General features: G+C 47.0%; 1 protein-coding gene across 2 annotated transcripts in view; it reads right to left on the reverse strand.

Annotated features, from left to right (window-relative positions):
* LOC119953562 (insulin receptor-like) overlaps window positions 1–19,475 on the reverse strand; it is a 258,898-nt gene that overhangs the window by 48,842 nt on the left and 190,581 nt on the right. For both annotated transcript variants that reach the window (XM_038777953.1, XM_038777954.1), the window contains exon 4: window positions 8,451–8,593. In XM_038777953.1, the coding sequence (XP_038633881.1) occupies window positions 8,451–8,593 (143 nt within the window). The remainder of the gene's footprint in view (window positions 1–8,450; window positions 8,594–19,475) is intronic.

The following is a 19,475-nucleotide window of genomic DNA, read 5'->3' on the forward strand; positions in this document are numbered from 1 at the left end:
ATGTAGGGGTCTTCGTGAGAACGGGCCGATGTGAGCGTGCGAGTGAAGGTGCGTGAGAGCACATGCGAGAGTTACCATCATTTGTTTGGTAGTTTTGCCTAGTCCTACCACTAGCCGACTGAGATGAGTTAACTCCATACAGACCGGGGCCGAACCTGGTCTTTTGGACTCAGCTACTTATTAGTCATTAGGGAAGCAGGATACTTATTTTTAGCAAAGTAGATGATCTCAGGTCAGCATGCTCTCAGAGATGCAGGAAGTGGGTTCACACCGAATGCTGTTATATACAGCAGTTCCTGATCTTAACTGCTGTAGGAGATGGAAACAGATGTTATGCTTTGAGAATAGATAGCGGACATGCTGCTCTCCCACAGTTCTGCAGCAGACTGGCTCAAAGTGGAGGCAGCGGAATAATAGAGGACAAAGAAGCTGTGGAAAGCGGGCTCAAAGCACAAACAAAAATTACAGGTGGGATTTACCCACCAGCCCGTTTTTTGCCACTGGAGGCGGCCCGCCAGCGCGATCTACTGGTCCCACTGTTGTCAACGGGATTTGACAGTGGGCGGCATGGTAGCACAGTGGTTAGCACACAGTTGCTTCACAGCTCCAGGGTCCCAGGTTCAATTCCGGTTTGGGTCACTGTCTGTGCGGAGTCTGCACTTTCTCCCTGTGCCTGTGTGAGTTTCCTCCGGGTACTCCGGTTTCCTCCCACAGTCCAAGGTGTGCAGGTTAGGTGGATTGGTCATGATAAATTGCCCTTAGTGCGCAAAAAAAGGTTAGGTGGGATTACTGGGTTATGGGAATAGGTTGGAAGTGTGGGCTTAATTAGGGTGCCCTTTCCAAGGGCCGGTGCAGACTCGCTGGGCTGAATGGCCTCCTTCTCCACTGTAAATTCTATGATTCTATGATTTCCCATTGACTGCAACCTTCATCGCCAGGAAATCCGTGCGCCGGCGTAGGACAGGACTATCCCGCCAGAGTAGACAGCCGCTAAATCCCACCCAAATTCTACTAGTTAAAATATCTTTGTCTTCTGAAATGCTACGCTCTTATTTTGAGCTTCAGACTTCACCTGGACTTCTATTATCCAATTCCAATTATCTAATGATAATAACAATTTTTATTACTGTCACAAGTAGGCTTACACTAACACTGCAATGAAGCTACTGTGAAAAGCCCCTAGTCGCCACACTCTGGCGCCTGTTCGGGTACACAAGAGGGAGAAATCAGAATGTCCAATTCACCTAACAAGCACGTCTTTCGGGACTTGTGGGAGGAGTCCGGAGCGCCCGGAGGAAACCTATGCAGACACAGGGAGATAAAGCCATGAGGGTAAAGGGTGGTGAACCTCTCAGTAAACTGCAGTGTGAGTGTAGCACACACGCCTTCATGGGAAGTGGGCGCCACTGTCGAGGCAGTATTTCATGCTCACTCCTAATTGCCTGACCCGCTCGGCTATTTCAGTGGGTAGTTAAGAGTCCACTGCTGTGGGTCTGGAGTGACATGTAGACCAGACCGGTAAGGATGTCAGATTTCCTTCTCTAAAGCACATCAGTGAACCGGATGGGTTTTTAACCACAATCGTCGATAGCTTTATGGTTACCATTACTTTTTAAAATAAATTTAGAGTACCCAATTCATTTTTTTCAATTAAGGGGCAATTTAGTGTGGCCACCTAATCTGCACATCTTTGGGTTGTGGGGGCGAAACTCACGCAAACATTTAAAAAAAAAAAAATTTAGATTACCCAATTATTTTTTCCAATTAAGGGGCCAATCCACCTAGCCTGCATATCTTTGGGTTGTGGGGGCGAAACCCACGCAGACACAGGGAGAATGTGCAAAATCCACACAGACAGTGACCCAGAGCCGGGATCGAACCTGGGACCTCGGCACCGTAAGGCACCAATGCTAACCACTGTGCCACCGTGCTGCCCTTGTTACCATTACTGAGACTAACTTTCAATTCCAGGGTTTTTAAAAAAATATATAAACTTAGAGTACCCAATTATGTTTTTTTTCCAATTAAGGGGCACTTTAGCGTGGCCAATCCACCTACCCTGCACATTTTGTGGGTTGTGGAGGAGCAACCCACGCAGAAATGTGGAGAATGTGCAAACTGCACGCGGACAGTGACCCAGGGCCGGGATTCAAACCCAGGTCCTCAGTGCTAACCACTGTGCCATGTGCCGCTCCTTTTTTCCCCCCAAAATTAATTTAATTTGAATTCCTCCAGCTGGCATGATGGGATTTGAACCCCTGTCCCCAGAACTTCAGCCTGGGTCACTGGATTACTAGTCCAGTGACATTACCACTATCCCACCAGCTCTCCCATAGCTTCTGATCCAAGTCAGAAATTTGTTCAGATATCGCTCCAGGACTTGGGTGCAAGAGTTAAGTGTGGTCCAGTGCAGTACTGAGGGAGTGCTGGGCTGTCAGAGGTGCTGCCTTTCAGATGTAATGTTGAACTGAGGTTCCGTCTGCCCTGTCAAATGGGTGTAAAAGAACCCATGGCACTATTTCAAGGAAAGCAGGTGTCCCGCCCAATATTTATCCCTCATCCAACATCGTAAAAAAAGGTCATCATTGCTGTTTGTGGAAGTTTGCTTTGCGCAAATTGGCTGCCCTGTTTGCTACATTCTAACAGTGACTACACTTCAAATATACTTTGCTGGCTCTGAACACTTTGGGATTTCTAGTGGTCGGGGAAAGCGATATAAATGGAATTTTTTTTTAAGTGGCGGCTTAAAGGGGAAAGAACTTCATTAAGCAACATAAAATATTAAATGTGGTTCAGTATCATAGAAGCGTTACAGCACAGGTCTTTCTAATCCCACCTTCCTGCATCCAACTCATAGACTGTATTTTACTGCACCTATGGTGCATATCCAGGTACTCCTTAAAGAGTTTAGGGTCTCTGCCTCCACCATCAACTCAGGCAGCGAATTCCAGACTCCGATTACCCTCTGCGTAAAAAGGTTCCTCCTCATGTTCCCTCTACCTTTCTGCCACTTTTCTTGAATCTATGTCCCCGGATAGGAAGGTAAATGCAGAATATTGCTCCAAAGCAGACTGAGAGAGGAGAACCAGATAGGTACATTTTAAAGCGGACGTTATATGGGGCAGCACGGTGGCGCAGTGGTTAGCACGGCTGCCTCACGGCGCCGAGGATGCGGGTTCGATCCCGGCCCCGGGTCACTGTCCGTGTGGAGTTTCCACATTCTCCCCATGTCTGCATGGGTTTTGCCCCCACAACCCAAAGATGTGCAGGGTTGGTGGATTGGCCACGCTAAACTGCCCCATAATTGGACAAAAAAAAAAAGAATAGGGTACTCTAAATTATAGAGGAGAAAAAAATAAAGTGGGCATTATGAAGCGCTTTTTAATGCAGTGATGAATGTCTGAGGAGTAGGAGGGAGCAATAGTTTTCCTCCACAGTGCTCCGTCTTCACAAATCAGCTGCAATTTCACAATCAAACACCAGGGGACAGAGAGCGCTTTCATGATTGTTCAGCTGTTAAAAAGAGTAACAGAAAAAGTGTTTCGCAATCAAGGACTTTGTCACATAAACGTACCATTGTACAAGAGCCAAGGACAAGGAACAAACAATTGCCCTTCAAAGTTCATCCCTCTCACTTATTACAGCATCCGACTGCATTGGAATGTCACCCCCCACACCCGTTTTATTGTTGTCCTGTTTGACAGATTATTCCAAATATTCATCACACTGCGTAAACTAGTTGTGTTTTGATCCTCTTCTCCTCTCCTGGTTTATTTTGAAAACATCTCTATTTTATATTTGGGCAGCACGGTAGCATTGTGGATAGCACAATCGCTTCACAGCTCCAGGGTCACAGGTTCGATTCCGGCTTGGATCACTGTCTGTGCGGAGTTTGCACAACCTCCGCGTGTGTGCGTGGGTTTCTTCCGGGTGCTCCGGTTTCCTCCCACAGTCCAAAGATGTGCAGGTTAGGTGGATTGGCCATGATAAATTGCCCTTAGTGTCCAAAATTGTCCGTGGGGTTGCTGGGTTATGGGGATAGGGTGGAGGTGTTGGCCTTGGGTAGGGTGCTCTTTCCAGGAGCCGGTGCAGACCCGATGGGCCGAATGGCCTCCTTCTGCACTGCGAGTTCTATGATATCCCATTTATTTTATATCCTTTAACGAGGACCCACTCCAGCCACCATCTCGCTGTAATTCTGGCCTGTAATTCCCAGGGTTATCCCTATTCCCTTTTTTGAACAGGGGTATGACATTTGCCACTCTTCAATCCCCTGGTACCACTCCTGTTGACAGTGAGGATGAAAAGATCATTGCCAACTGTTCTGCAATTTCATTTCTTGCTTCCCATAGAATCCTTGGATATATCCCGTCAGGCCCGGGGGACTTGTCTATCCTCAAGTTTTTTCAAAACGCCCAACACATCTTCCTTCCTAACAAGTATCTCCTGAAGCTTACCAGTCTGTTTCACACCGTCCTCTCCAACAATATGGCCCCTCTCGTTTGTAAATACTGAAGAAAAGTACTCGTTCAAGACCTCTCCTATCTCTTCAGACTCAATACACAATCTCCCGCTACTGTCCTTGATCGCACCTACCCTCGCTCTAGTCATTCTCATATTTCTCACATATGTGTAAAAGGCTTTGGGGTTTTCCTTGATCCTACCCGCCAAAGATTTTTCATGCCCTCTCTTAGTTCTCCTAATCCCTTTCTTCGGTTCCCTCCTGGCTATCTTGTATCCCTCCAAAGCCCTGTCTGAACCTTGTTTCCTCAGCCTTACACAAGTCTCCTTCTTCCTCTTAACAAGGCATTCAACCTCTCTTGTCAACCATGGTTCCCTCACTCGACCATCTCTTCACTGCCTGACAGGGACATACATATCAAAGACACGCAGTACCTGTTCCTTGAACGTTCCACATTTCACTTGTGTCCTTCCCTGACAGCCTATGTTCCCAACTTATGCACTTCAATTCTTGTCTGACAGCATTGTATTTACCCTTCTCCCAATTGTAAACCTTACCCTGTTGCACGCACCTATCCCTCTCCATTACTAAAGTGAAAGTCACAGAATTGTGGTCACTACCTCCAAAATGCTCCCCCACTAACAAATCTATCACCTGCCCTGGTTCATTACCAAGTACCAAATCAAATATGGCCTCCCCTCTGGTCGGACAATCTACATACTGTGTTAGAAAAGCTTCCTGGACACACTGCACAAACACCACCCCATCCAAACTATTTGATCTAAAGAGTTTCCACTCAATATTTGGGAAGTTGAAGTCACCCTTGACTACTACCCTGTGACTTCTGCACCTTTCCAAAATCTGTTTCCCAATCTGTTCCTCCACATCTCTGCTGCTATTGGGGGGCCTATAGAAAACTCCCAACAAGGTGACTGCTCCTTTCCTATTTCTGACTTCAACCCATACTACCTCAGTCGGCAGATCCTCCTCGAACTGCCTTTCTGCAGCTGTTATACTATCTCTAATTAACAGTGCCCCCCCCCCCCCCCCCCCCGCACACACCTCTTTTACCACCCTCCCTAATCTTGTTGAAACATCTATTTAAAAAAAAAATTTAGAGTACCCAATTCATTTTTTCCAATCAAGGGGCAATTTAGCGTGCCCAATCCACCTAGCCTGCACATCTTTGGGTTGTGGGGGCGAAACCCACGCAAACACAGGGAGAATGTGTAAACTCCACATGGACAGTGACCCAGAGCTGGATTGAACCTGGGACCTCGGCGCCATGAGGCTGCAGTGCTAACCACTGTGCCACCGTGCTGCCCGAAACGTCTAGAACCAGGGACCTCCAACAACCATTTCTGCCCCTCTTCTATCCAAGTTTCCGTGATGGCCACCACGTCGTAGTCCCAAGTACCGATCCTTGCCTTAAGTTCACCCACCTTATTCCAGATGCTTCTTGCGTTACGAAGAAAAGTATTGGTGTCTAGCTTCATTCTTCAACTGGCTTTGGGATCGAAATAACAAAGGTCGCCCTCTTTCCCGGATCCTTTAAATCCTGCTCTCTCAATTCATTCATTACGCATCCAGAAGATGCACACTTTTTCCATTAAATTTGGAACCCTATTGAGCTTGATGAGAAATCTTTAGGTAATTTTCTATTTGCCAGTCCAAATGCAGAGTCAATCTAAAGCCTCTAATCTTTGCTTTATCCCCTCTCAGCTACTCTCCCCATTTGAACTGTGACACGTTCGACCAATTTAAAAGTGGTTTGGTCATGATGTCGATCCCAAGATAAACATTTAAAAGCTATTTACGATTGTGAAATGATAATTAAATAGCAGGGTCCTGGCGACAGTTATTAATTTGCTTCGCAAAGGAAATCATTTTTTTTTTAAACAGCAAAAAGGTCCGGCAAACAACTACTGCTGATCAGTTGCAAGTGCTGACTTTCGACTCCATTTAACACACATTATTGCTCTTGTTTCACCTTCCCTTTCCTCAAGACAGTTAGGCCTCATTTTAACGTCATTACAAATTTCACACAATTTCAATACATCCTTTGGGGAAATTAAATTATCCTCTAACAATTTTGAATAGCCTTTTAATAACTTTGTTCTTTTCTTTGTTCTTTGTACTTTTTACATCCTACAGTATCTTTTACTTAAAGGCATGCTGTACTCGGGGCGACACGGTGGCGCAGTGGTTAGCACTGCTGCCTCACCGTGCCGAGGACCCGGGTTCAATACCGGCCCCGGGTCACGTTCGGTGTGGAGTTTGCATATTCTCCCTGTGTTTGTGTGGGTCTCACAACCCAGAGATGTGCAGGGTAGGTGAATTAGTCATGCTAAATTGCCCGTTAATTGCGGGGGGGTGGGAAAAATAATTGGGTACTCAAAATTTATATAAAAACAAAGCAGGCTGTTCTTTTCCGCCTGAAATTTGCTTTTCTTATTCCGGCTGGTCTATCTTCTCTGCCAATTAGACTGTGTCAACCGACAGTTCCCTCCTTGCCAAGTACCTTCTGTTTCCATTTAACATGGTCACAGAGTCATTATTGCACAGAGAAGGGAATTTGGCCCATTGAGTCCCTGCTAGCTCTTTGCAGAACGATCCAGTCAGTCCATCCTCTGTGACCGTACAAGTTTAGGTCCTTCGAAAGACCCAAGTTTCAGAGTGTGTCCCTTATGGAAGAACGTTACATGGTTGACATGGTTCAAACAGGACCAGGCAGACGGGAAACCTTCCTTGATTAACCTGTCTAATACAGAGTAACAATGTGCAGGTTTCCACTGACTTCTCCCACTGCTATCAGCTGGCGATTGTTCCTGCCCAGTGCAATCACACCTAGGGCCTGATCCGGTCAGTGGCTGGTGACCTGTGCACTGTAGGTTCACTCTGCGACAGTTCTACCCTCATTTCACTGAAGTCAGTGAGCGACATCTGCCCATCGGTCTTACAGAGCCACTCTGTCCCTCAAAACAAGGGTCTGGAGCTCTCTCACTCGGCTACCCCAGAGAAGTCAAAGCCTAAGTTTTGAGGCTGTACTTGTCACAGGTCCAAAGCACAAGGCTGATCCTTCACCCTCGCAAACCCAAGATTCAATCATTGAGACTTCACTTAGCATCCAAGACTTAACACTTATGACACTTCCACACCCTCTTTCAGCACCTTTACTTTATAAAAACCTACCGCACTGAACTTAATATTTTGCAACAACTTTGAAGACTGTGATTGGCAGATTTTTGTTAGGTGAGCTTATCAAGGAATATAGAGCTCAGACAGATAAATGGAGTCATATCACTTTGGTGAAGATTCTTCCTTGCGTTTTCCTATTGAACCATGTTAACCTTGGAGGGCATTGCCAAAGGGGAAACACTCAGAGATTGAGGTCCCTCGAAGGCTTGCCGGGATAGATGAGGGAATGATACTGACTGGAATGCTCCACCAAGAGCTAACTTGGACTCAATGAGCTAAACGGCTACTTTCAGTGCTGTAACGACTCTTGTGAGTGAATGACTGAACGGGCTTGAGGGGTGGAATGGCCTTCTGCTGTTGCCATCGTGAACAGAAGCCATAACTTGATAGCATCACAGTAAAAGCAGTCACATGACTAGTCCCAGCCAATCAGACGAGAGGCACATGACCAGCCAGAGCCAATGGGAAACCAATGCTCTGCACCAATGGCAGTGCTCCCATTCATACCACCACAGTAAAGGTAATTACTGTTTTTAATGAAAGCACAAGTTATTATTCTATTCCTGTTGGAATGTGTTTGCTTTTTACATTTTCCTTCCCCATTAAAGTAAATAATGTGTCATCTCTTGTTCCTTTTATTCTGCACACAATCCCTAGCTGCAGTCTAATAAATTTGCAATTAAAAAGGTTTTCTTCTGAAACCGGCTTGTGGGCTCCCTCATGTTGGGAATACCTGCAGACGAAAACTGTAACAACATTCTGAGACAACGTCGCGACTTCTGGCACTTACTTCCTCCACGGATGTTGATGACCAAGCTGCCTTTGATGACGGTGCAACCTCGCAGCTCTTGAGCAGCTGTCACGGATTCGATGGTCTTTACATTCACCATGCAAACCTTTGGACACAGGCCAGTGCAAGGCACGCAGAGGAGGCTGGCAACGAAAAGAAAATTCCGGTTACCAGGAGCTGCACATGTCTGAGGTCGTCACTCCTAAGCTGGAGAGTCTGTTCAGGCCGCACCTTAAGCGCTCGCGTTCAGATCTGGTCACAAGGGAAACGCTTGCTCCTGCTGCAGCTGTACAGCCGAATCCAAGCATTAACTTGACCCAATTGATGCACCCTTGACCTTCCATATCAGAAAACTGGCATTTCAAGCCCCACCCCTAAGGCATAAAGAGTCCAGAACTTCTAAAAATCCTAGCCAAACTTAACTACAGAACCCCCCACCCCCAATCACTCGGAGTGACTCCCTACCAATGCACCAACTACTCTGCCCCAACCACCCGGCTACCTAGCCCGACCATCTGGTTAGGCTCTAACCTGATCTGCCTCCACACGTCTTTCACCTACCCTACCCGCCTACCTCAGCCACCTACTCACCCATTCACTAGCACTGGCCGTTTAAACTTGCCACAAGGCAGCCAGTGCCATAAAAAGGGGGTGCTGCTCATCTTCCTTCCCCTCCACCCCCGACGCTATAGTGCAGCAACAGAGTTCCCGGAGGATTTCTGGAGAAGCCGGGGATGTGGTTAGAAATGCAGAGCAAGGGCAGCACGGTGGCCTAGTGGTTAGCACAACCGCCTCACGGCGCTGAGGTCCCAGGTTCGATCCCGGCTCTGGGTCACTGTCCGTGTGGAGTTTGCACATTCTCCCCGTGTCTGCGTGGGTTTCGCCCCCACAACCCAAAAATGTGCAGAGTAGGTGGATTGGCCACGCTAAATTGCCCCTTAATTGGAAAAGATAATTGGCTAATCTAAATTAAAAAAAAAAAAAGAAATGCAGAGCAGGGGTGGCACGTAGCACAGTGGTTAGCACTGGGACTACAGCTCCGAGGACCTGGGTTCGAATCCAGGCCCTGGGTCATTGTCCGTGTGGAGTTTGCACATTCTCCCCTTGTCTGCGTGGGTCTCACCCCCACAACCCAAAGATGTGCAGGTTAGGCCACGCAAAATTGCCCCTTATTGGAAAAATAATAATCAGGGACTCTAAATTTTTTTTTTAAAAGAGAAATGCAAAGCAGCAGAGAGGGTGTGAAGAAGTTTGAGGTGGGGCAGCAATATGACAATGATGACCAATTCACGGATTATTGGAGCCAAAGTGACCAACATTGCTGCACAACACCAAGAGAATGCTGACATTGTCACAAGTGTCGTATTTCAGATAAGAAGTTAAACCAAGTGCTCACCTGCTCTCTTAAAAAGCTATGGCGCTACTCTGAAGAGCTGGGGAGTTCACCCCAGTATCCTGATCAACACTCATTCCTCAATCAACATCAGTGAGAAACATCTTGTTATTTGCTGTTCCCGGGAGTTTGCTGTGCACAAATTGGTAGCTGTATTTCCGATGTTAAACCAATGGATATATTTCAAAAGGGCTCAATTGGTTGCAATGTGCTTTTGACATCCCAGCGTCATAAAAGACGCTTCATAAAAGTCTTTCTTTCATAGCCTTTGAAAAGGAGATGCTGACGTTGGACTGGGGTGAGCACAGTAAGAAGTCTTACAACACCAGGTTAAAGTCCAACAGGTTTGTTCCAAATCACTAGCTTTCGCAGCACTGCTCTGACCCTCTCCACACGGAGAGTGACCCAGAGCCGGGATCAAACCTGGGACCTCGGTGCCCTGAGGCAGCAGGGCTAACCCATGCGCCACCATGCTGCCCTTCTGCACCACGCTTAACAATCTGGAATTACAACTACAGCACTTGGGGGGGGGGGGGGGGGGGGTTAAAATACGGGGGGCAATTTTTAAAGGTACACTCCTCCAGTTCGGTAATTCAATCAGGCAAAAAGCAAGGAACCCACGTCATCCAACAGCACTGGAAGGCACAACAAACAACCCTCCCCAGCGTCACAGATACACTCCACTATCCTCTTTCCTCAGGGATTGGATCAAATTCTTTCAACGGACCAGTGGCATAGCTGTTTGGCATTCATCTGTGAACGCTTCGCTTTCAGTCCAACTGAAGAAATAAATTCTGAGACAGAGAGGCACTGGTAACCTTTTCTTTTGAGTTAAGGTCGGAACAGTGACTGACAACATTTAAAAATAACAACTTGATCAAGTTCCTTGCTGAAGTAACCAAGAGGTTTGGTGAGGGTAAAGCGGGTGATTTTGTGCACACGGACTTGCAGAAAGCATTTGATAATGTTTTAAAACTGCTGGGATTAATGGGGAGGCAGCAGCAGGGGTCTGAAATTGACTAAGAGACAGAAAGCAGGAAGCAGTGGTGACCAGCTATCTGAAAAACGAGAGGGAGGTTTCTCTGGTGTTCCTGAGGATCAGTATTGGGACCACTTCCCTTTTTAACATATATTAGTAACCTGGACTTGGCGCATAAGGGGAAGAGATAGGGTGGACAGGATCAAATTGTTTCCCTTGGTGGAGGACTCTAGAACCAGGGGACATAGATTCAAGGTAAGTGGCAGAAGGTGTAGAGGGGATGTGAGGAAGAACCTTTTAAGCGGAGGACAGTGGGAGTCTGGAATTCACTGCCCGAGTTGGTGGAGGAGGCAGAGACCCAAAATTCTTTTCAGTACCACCTGGATCTGCACCTTAAGTGCTCTAGGCTACAGGCCAGGTGGAGGAAGATGGGATTGGAAAAGGTGTCCTTGGGCTGGCACAGACAAGATGGGCCGAATAGCCGGCTTCTGTGCTGTAACTTTTCCATGATTCTATGATGATATAAAAGTTGGAAGCAGGGCAAACAATGAGAATGGTAACAGACTTTAGTAGGGCATAGGCAGACTGGTGAAATATGCAGACACATAGCATATGCAATTCAAGCAGAGAAGTGTGAAGTGAGTAATTTTTGTAGGAAGTATAAGGGAAGGCTATGTGAACTAAACGGCACAAATTTAAAGGGGGTGCAAAAACCGAGAGATCTGGGAGCATATGTACATCCATCTTTGCATGTGGCAGGACAAGTTGAGAAGTTTGTTTAAAAAAGCATACAGAATCCTTCTCGTTATTAATAGAGAAAGAGAGCACAAAGGCAAGGAATGCAAAACCTTGCTGAAACGTCAGTTCGCCCTCAGCTGATATAGGTGTGTTCAATTCAGGGCACCACTCTATAGAAAGGTAACGGAGGCTTTGGAGAGAGTGCAAAAGAGATTTACCAGGGATGAGGGCCTTCAGTTATGTGGAAAGACTTGGGAAGCTTGGGACTGATGCCTTTCGAGCAGAGGAGGCCGAGAGGAGATTTGATAGAAGTATTCAAAATCATGAATGGCTATGATGGAAGTAAATGAGGAGAAACTGTTTCCACTGGAACTGCTGGCAACCAGAGGAGACAGAGTTAGCCTGCTGGATAAAAGCAAATTACTGCGGATGCTGGAATCTGAAACAAAAGAGGAAATGCTGGAAAATCTCAGCAGGTCTGGCAGCATCCGTAGGGAGAGAAAAGAGCTAACGTTTCGAGTCCGATGGCTCTTTTGACAAAGCTTTGACAAAGAGTCATCGGACTCGAAACTTTAGCTCTTTTCTCTCCCTACAGATGCTGCTGGACCTGCTGAAATTTTCCAGCATTTCCTCTTTTGTTTCAGATTTAGCAAATGGCCTGGACAGAGCTTTATCAACCTATGATTCAGAATCAAGAATATAGCCAGGTTATTATAAAAGATCATTTAGGAAATGGGGTTGAGCTGGCATTTATTCAATCTTTTGAATCTGAATTTTTTCTCTTTTTTTTTAACACAATTAACACAGTTTCAAAGCAAGATACAGAGGACTTAATTGGCCTCCAATTAAGGGCTCTCGAGCAGGGCAGTCAGGAACAGGTCATTAGGCTGTTAACCCAAGACAAGAGGCTCCATCCAGCCGACGAGGCCCCGGTCACTTCCGCAGTCACTTTAAAGCAGAAGGACCTGCAGACTGGAGACTTGCATTTACGTAGGGCTGTCCATTAGCAGAGGACGTCCCAAAATGCTTTACAGCCAATTAAGTAGATTTTTTTTCTCAAATTCATTCTTTCCAATTAAGGGGCAATTTTAGCATGACCAATCCACCTACCCTGCACATCTTTGGATTGTGGAGGCGAAACCCACACAAACACGGGGAGAATGTGAAAATTCCACACGGACAGTGGCCCAGAGCCGGGATCGAACCTGGGACCTCGGCACCGTGAGGCAGCAGGGCTAACCCACTGCACCACCCTGCTGCCCTCAATTAAGTACTTTTGAAGCCGAGGCACGGTTGTGGTGTAGGATGCCCCATGTAGCAAGCTCACACAAACGGCAATGTGATAAACAGCAGAGAATGTTTCTTCATGACGTCCTTTGAGGGTAAGGATTGACCCAGCTGAGAGAACTCCCCTGCACTTCATAAAATAGTGCCGTGGGATGTTTTACATGCACCCGACTGCCCTGAAGGAGAGGTTGCATTGAATGCCGAAAGTCAAGAGTGAGGGGCTGGGGGAGCTCGAGGTTATGGCATTAACTTTTGTTAAAGCTGCCGGTGGGTAGACCTGCTGATTGCTTTAACAGGGTGAGAGGTTAAATTCCAGACAGGATCTCGGTTTAACGTCTCATCGGCAAGCCGGCACCTCGGCAGTGCAGCACTCCCCCCAGTACTGCTCTGAAGTGCCAGCCTTGATTTTTCTGCTCGCGTCTTGGGGTGGGACTTGAACCTGAAAATTGCAGCAACTGAACTGTGGCTGAGCAGTATGGAACAACAAAAAATAAACAGATCTGGAGCCAAAGGAAGAGATATTAGAAGGCGTGACCAAAAGATTGGCTAAAGAGGTGGTTTTCAAGGAAGACATCACGGAACAGAAAACTAGAAGCAGGGCGTCTAGGGGATTCTCGCAGTAACTTCGTTGCAGTGTTAATGTAAGCGTACTTATGACACTAATGAAGGTTATAATTATTATTATAGAGAGTGAATTTCAGCACGTGAAATAGAGAGTGAAGGCACAGCTCCAATGGTGAAGTAAAGGTGAAGGAGAGGTTGCATTGAATGCCGAAAGTCAAGAGTGAGGGGCTGAAGGGGGGGGGGGGGGGAGCTCGAGGTTATGGCATTAACTTTTGTTAAAGCTGCTGGTGGGTAGACCTGCTGATTGCTTTAACAGGGTGAGAGGTTAAATTCCAGCTCAAGTTCCAACGTTTAATGCTGGCAAAGAATCCACTGAAAACCTTGATAACGCAAAGGCTGTGTGAAAATAAATACCTCCGATCTCACCACCATCGGCAGTTCATTTTGGAAAAACAACAGCAAGACATTAACTAGCAGTTAACCTCACCAACGAGTGAACAGCTCACTGTACGTGCTGCAGCCAATAAAAAAGGAGTCTAAAAAAAACCCGATTATGTAAGTAGGCAAACTTGCTCAACAGATCAGACCTGTTCCTAAGAAGGAGATGTTCCTGTCTGACATTCACAAAAGCAGATTAAACTGTTCTATAGTAATACAACTGGAACAGCTCCAAGTGGACTGATGCAAATCAGCAGCTTTGCAAACCCCAGTGGTCCTAAACATGCACAGGGTGGGACTGCTCACAAAACCTGGACCACAGCTGCAAACATTCTTAAAATGAGTGGAAATCCACAAACCTGGATTTCTCCGTTAACATCTTCCTGAAAACCCACCTTCCTCCTCTGTGAGCAAGTTTTTGACTCACCCACCCTTTCCAATTCCCCTTTTGCCCCCTGCTGCTCATTTTTCTCGCCTCTTTGTGAAGCGTGGGACGTTTAGCTGCACGAAAGGTGCCACATGAATCCAAGAGAGGCTGGTTCCTTATGGCGTTGGGGACCAAGGGTCAGCAAGATTGTTTTCAGCAGGCTTTTACAGATGGGAACCGGTTGGGGAAAGGGAGCAAGTGAAACGCGCGGTGAGAGCAGCAACCAATTCGTAAATGGCTGTAAGGTCAATGATGCAGGCGCATGTTCACACCCATCTCTTCATACCTTCCCTACAATGGTTAGCCAGTGCACAGTTTAAGTTGGTTTCTCCACAGCAACACCGGCTGAAAGATTGCCAATCTTAATGGGGTTTCGGTGGTTTTGGCTGGCCAAGCATGCTGGAGTTCAATGCTCTGAGTCAGCACAGTGCGTCTGCCAGGAGAGAGCTGGATTTGGCTACCTACTCCCGTCAGAAGGTGTGGCTCTTGGGAGTCACTAAAGCCCCGCTTAGCTCCCCCCCCCCACCCCCCCCAACCCCAAAAATAAGAGAGCATAGAGGTTGGTACAATCCCAATCTTAATGGGGATTAACTCCTCCCCTTGTTTTACAGTTTACACAGATGTTAAAGCCAGAACTTGGCTTAAATTAAGGCTGCTTAGACACAAACCACAAATTAGCTAAACGCTTCAGAAGCAACAATGCCCGCAGGAGGAGATGAACACAATTACGGGTAGATGGAATCTCCCTTTTCCATAGATGTGGGGACGGAGCAAAACAACACGAGTTTTTAAACAAGAACAGAGACGAGTCTGCCCAGACGGGAGTGCGTGCACGGGGTTAATTGCAGCACGCACTGGAAGTCAGAGCGCGATGCCATTCACCGCAAGGCGGTCACACTGTGATTCCTCACAGGGATAGTTACTGCTCTCAGTGGGAAGCTGCCAGGCAGAAGCCAGGCAAACCTCCAGAGGGAAATTAAAGGTGAAACATCGCACCGATCCAGGACCCAACCAACCCTACTTCAACCGAGTCACTCCCAATCACAGCCCAGCCACAATTCTGTTCTAGGAAAACTACTTTTACCAAATTGGACAGTTTGCAACATGTCGTAGAATTATTAACCTACCCGAGATATTTTGCTGCAAAATTTGGAAGGAACGCGATTTCCAACCACATGAATGAACAAAATACAAATTAAAAAACTCTTCCTCAGCACCCTTAACTATCACAGCTTTGCAGAAATATTACAGTCATTATCCAGTCATGCTTTCATAGAATTTACAGAGCAGACGGAGGCCATGCAGCCCATCGACTCTGCACCGGCCCTTGGAAAGCGCACCCCACTCTTAATCGCACACCTCCACCCTATCCCTGCAACCCAGTAAACTCCATCTAAACCTTTTTGGACACTTAAAAACAATTTAGCCTGCCCAATCCACTTAACCTGCACAACTTTGGACTGTGGGAGGAAACCCACGCAGACACACCCGGTGGGTGGGGGGAAGAAGAGAGAGAGAGAACGTGCAGACTCCGCACAACCAGTGACCCCAACCGGAATCGAACCTGAGGCCCTGGAGCTGTGCAGCAACAGTGCTAACCACTGTGCTACCGTGCCGCTTCATTCAGTGAACCTGGTCTCATGAAGCCAGTTGTATCCGGGTTGAAATACCCCTGCCCAAGCGAGTACGCCATTTGATTTCATTGGTGATGGTGGCCATGTGTGGATTTACACAGCGCTCCACTGTCTCAGAAACGTCTTGAAGCACTTTGCCCACAGCAAATTACTTTGAAGACAGTTTGGCGCAATGGTAACGGGCTGCTGGCGAGGGACCGCCTTCTTGCAGGAGACCCTTGGTTGAGGGTCTGACTGTGTGAGAAGAAAAAACCATGGCACTTCTAGGAAGGAAAGCGAGGAGCTATTGCAGTGTCCTGACTGGCATTCCTCCCTCAACCATACCAAGGGAACACGTTAACTGGTCAGTTATTTTACTGCTTGTGGGACCATAGTTGCCTCGGCCACAAGCTCTGGAATCCCTCTCCGCCTGCTACCTGGCTTGCCTGCTGTACAACATTTCTTAAGATGCTTCACTTTGACCAAGCTTTTCGTCATCAGACCGATCACCTCCTTACGGGGTTCTGTGTCATACTTTGTTTTGTATTTCACCTGTGAAGCACCTTGGGGCACTTCATTACGTTAACAAATAAATCATATAAATACAAGTTACTGTTGTGTTGTGCACAAAGTATCGGTGCATGTATCCCCAAAATAACAGTAACCTTATCTGAAGAGCACGAGGATGTGAACGATGCTCTATTAAACAAAGAACAAAGAAAAGTACAGCACAGGAACAGGCCCTTCGGCCCTCCAAGCCCGTGCCGACCATGCTGCCCGTCTAAACTAAAATCTTCTGCACTTTCTGGGTCCGTATCCCTCTATTTAAGGGCAGCACGGTAGCATTGTGGATAGCACAATCGCTTCACAGCTCCTGGGTCCCAGGTTCGATTCCGGCTTGGGTCACTGTCTGTGCGGAGTCTACACATCCTCCCCGTGAGTTTCCTCCGGGTGCTCCGGTTTCCTCCCACAGTCCAAAGATGTGCAGGTTAGGTGGATTGGCCATGATAAATTACCCTTAGTGATCAAAATGGCCCTTAGTGTTCGGTGGGGTTATGGGGATAGGGTGGAGGTGTTGACCTTAGGTAGGGTGCTCTTTCCAGGAGCCGGTGCAGACTCGATGGGCCAAATGGCCTCCTTCTGCACTGTAAATTCTATGAAATTCTATTCCCATCTTATTCATGTATTTGTCCAGATGCCCCTTAAATGTCACTATCATCCCTGCTTCCACCACCTCCTCCGGCAGCGAGTTCCAGGCACCCAGGTAGAGGTAACTGCACAAGTCAAGCATCACAGAACTGCTAACACTTCAAGGCACAAACCACTTTCGCTTAAGATCCATGTGAAAATGCTTGAATCTCTTGGCTTCTGATTGGTGAGCGGCCCAGACATGTTGGGTCAACAGCTATAAATTCCACGCCACCCAATTCCCCCCCCCCCATCCCCAAAGATTACACCATTCCCAAAAGAATGTCTACACCACTTGCCAATTCTAATTATCGTATCGAAACCTGACTAAGTTATGAAAATTCATTCCAATAAAAACCACGCAGGCTTCGCTGATGCTGTCCTCAGCCACGAGCAGCCACACCAGGCTGCTCCATTTGCATTATCTTCATAATTCTTTGGCTTCAATTCCCCCCTTGTCCATTGCCCAACATTTACTCTCCTTACTGTGCCCGACTTTGGGATGGATTGAGTTGGAATGAGATTGGTATTTCGCCCACGTGGCCATAGTTGCTGCAGGAGTGTGAAGGCTAATGTGCCTTGGTGGGCAGCGAGTGAATTTAAGGAAGAGTTTAGACAGATTTTTAACTGGTTGAAGGGTTACGGAGAACGGGCAGGACGGCGGACTGGAGGCCAGGATGAGATCAGCCATGATCGAATGGCGGAGCAGCCTCGTTGGGCCGAAATAGCCTAAATCTGCTCCTATATCTTTATGAACTTGAGGACAAGATCTCAGTTGTTGCAGTGCCATACCGAGGGGGTGCTGCACTGCTGGAGATGCCACCTTTTGGTGATGGGTTGAATCAAAGACGTCCGTCTGTCCTCTCAGGTGGAGGTAAAAGACCCCACAGCGGGCAGCACGGTGGCCTAGTGGTTAGCACTGTTGCCTCATGGCGCCGAGGTCCCAAGTTCGATCCCGGCTCTGGGTCACTGTCCGTGTGGACTTTGCACATTCTCCCCGTGTCTGCGTGGGTTTCACCCCCACAACCCAAAGATGTGCAGGCTAGGTGGATTGGCCATGCTAAATTGCCCCTTAATTGGGAAAAATGAATTGGATACTCTAAAAAGAAAAAAAAAAGAAAAAAAAGAAAAAAAAAAGACCCCACGGCAAAGAAGAACAGGGAGTTCTCGTTGCTGTGCTGGCCAATAGTTATCCCTCAACCAACAGCATTTTTAAAAAAAATCTGGTCATTATCACATTGCTGTTTTGGAGGGAAACACAACGCTTCCTACATTACAATAGTGACTGCGTTAAGAAGGGCATTATTCCTCTCTGTATAATAAAGGAAATTAGCGCGGGGGAGGAAAATGTGGTGTGTATATATACACACAACTGTTTATAAAAATGGGAAATGCCAATACTGTAAAAAGCTTTCAAAGAAAAAAGGGCATTATTCCTTTGGAATGTTCAGAGGGTGTCAAAGGCGCTACATGAACTCAAATCTTCCCTTCTTTCTTTATGGAAAGGAGCGAACTCCAATTCGAGTCCAATCTTTGTGCCCTTTTTTAATAAATTTAGTGTATCCAATTCATTTTTTCCAATTAAGGGACAATTTAGCGTGGCCAATCCACCTAACCTGCACACCTTTGGGTTGTGGGGGTGAAACCCACGCAAACACGGGGAGAATGTGCAAACTCCACATGGACGGTGACCCAGAGCCGGGATCAAACTTGGGACCTCAGCGCTGTGAGGCAGGAGGGCTAACCCACTGCGCCACCGTGTTGCCCTTTTGTCAGTGAATTTAAGCAATTGAAAGATAATGAAATCGAATGGTTCGAAATTGGATGCTTTTGTTTTGATAAGCAAGCACCTTTTGGCCACAGCTAGAATCAAGAACCAAAGTTAATTTGTCCCCTTTGCACCTCGGGCCTGCTCACAGCATCTGTTAACTGAAGAAGGATCAGGAATTGAAACCTTTGGACTGTGCTGAATTTCCCTATCAGCTTAGTTTGGAATCATACTGTAGGAGATGTGAGAAGAATGACCATCATCTTGCTGCTCTCCCCACCACCACTAGCACCACCCCTCCCGATTAAATACAATTTCTAGTTGTGTAAATGAGCCTTTACCATAGACTGGATAAGATTATATTGTCATCTATAATAATCTTTACTGACACAATTAGGCTTACATTAACACTGCAATGAAGTTACTGTAAAAGCCCCTAGTCGCCACATTCCGACGCCTGTTCGGGTACACGGAGGGAGAATTCACCTAACAAGCACGTCGTTTGGAACTTATGGGAGGAAACCGGAGCACCCGGAGGAAACCCACGCAGACACAGGGAGAACGTGCAGACTCGGCACAGACAGTGTCCCAAGCCGGGAATCGAACATGGGACCTTGACGCCGTGCAGCA

This window comes from Scyliorhinus canicula, chromosome 18 (assembly GCF_902713615.1).
Source record: "Scyliorhinus canicula chromosome 18, sScyCan1.1, whole genome shotgun sequence".
In the NCBI taxonomy this organism is placed as follows: domain Eukaryota; kingdom Metazoa; phylum Chordata; class Chondrichthyes; order Carcharhiniformes; family Scyliorhinidae; genus Scyliorhinus; species Scyliorhinus canicula.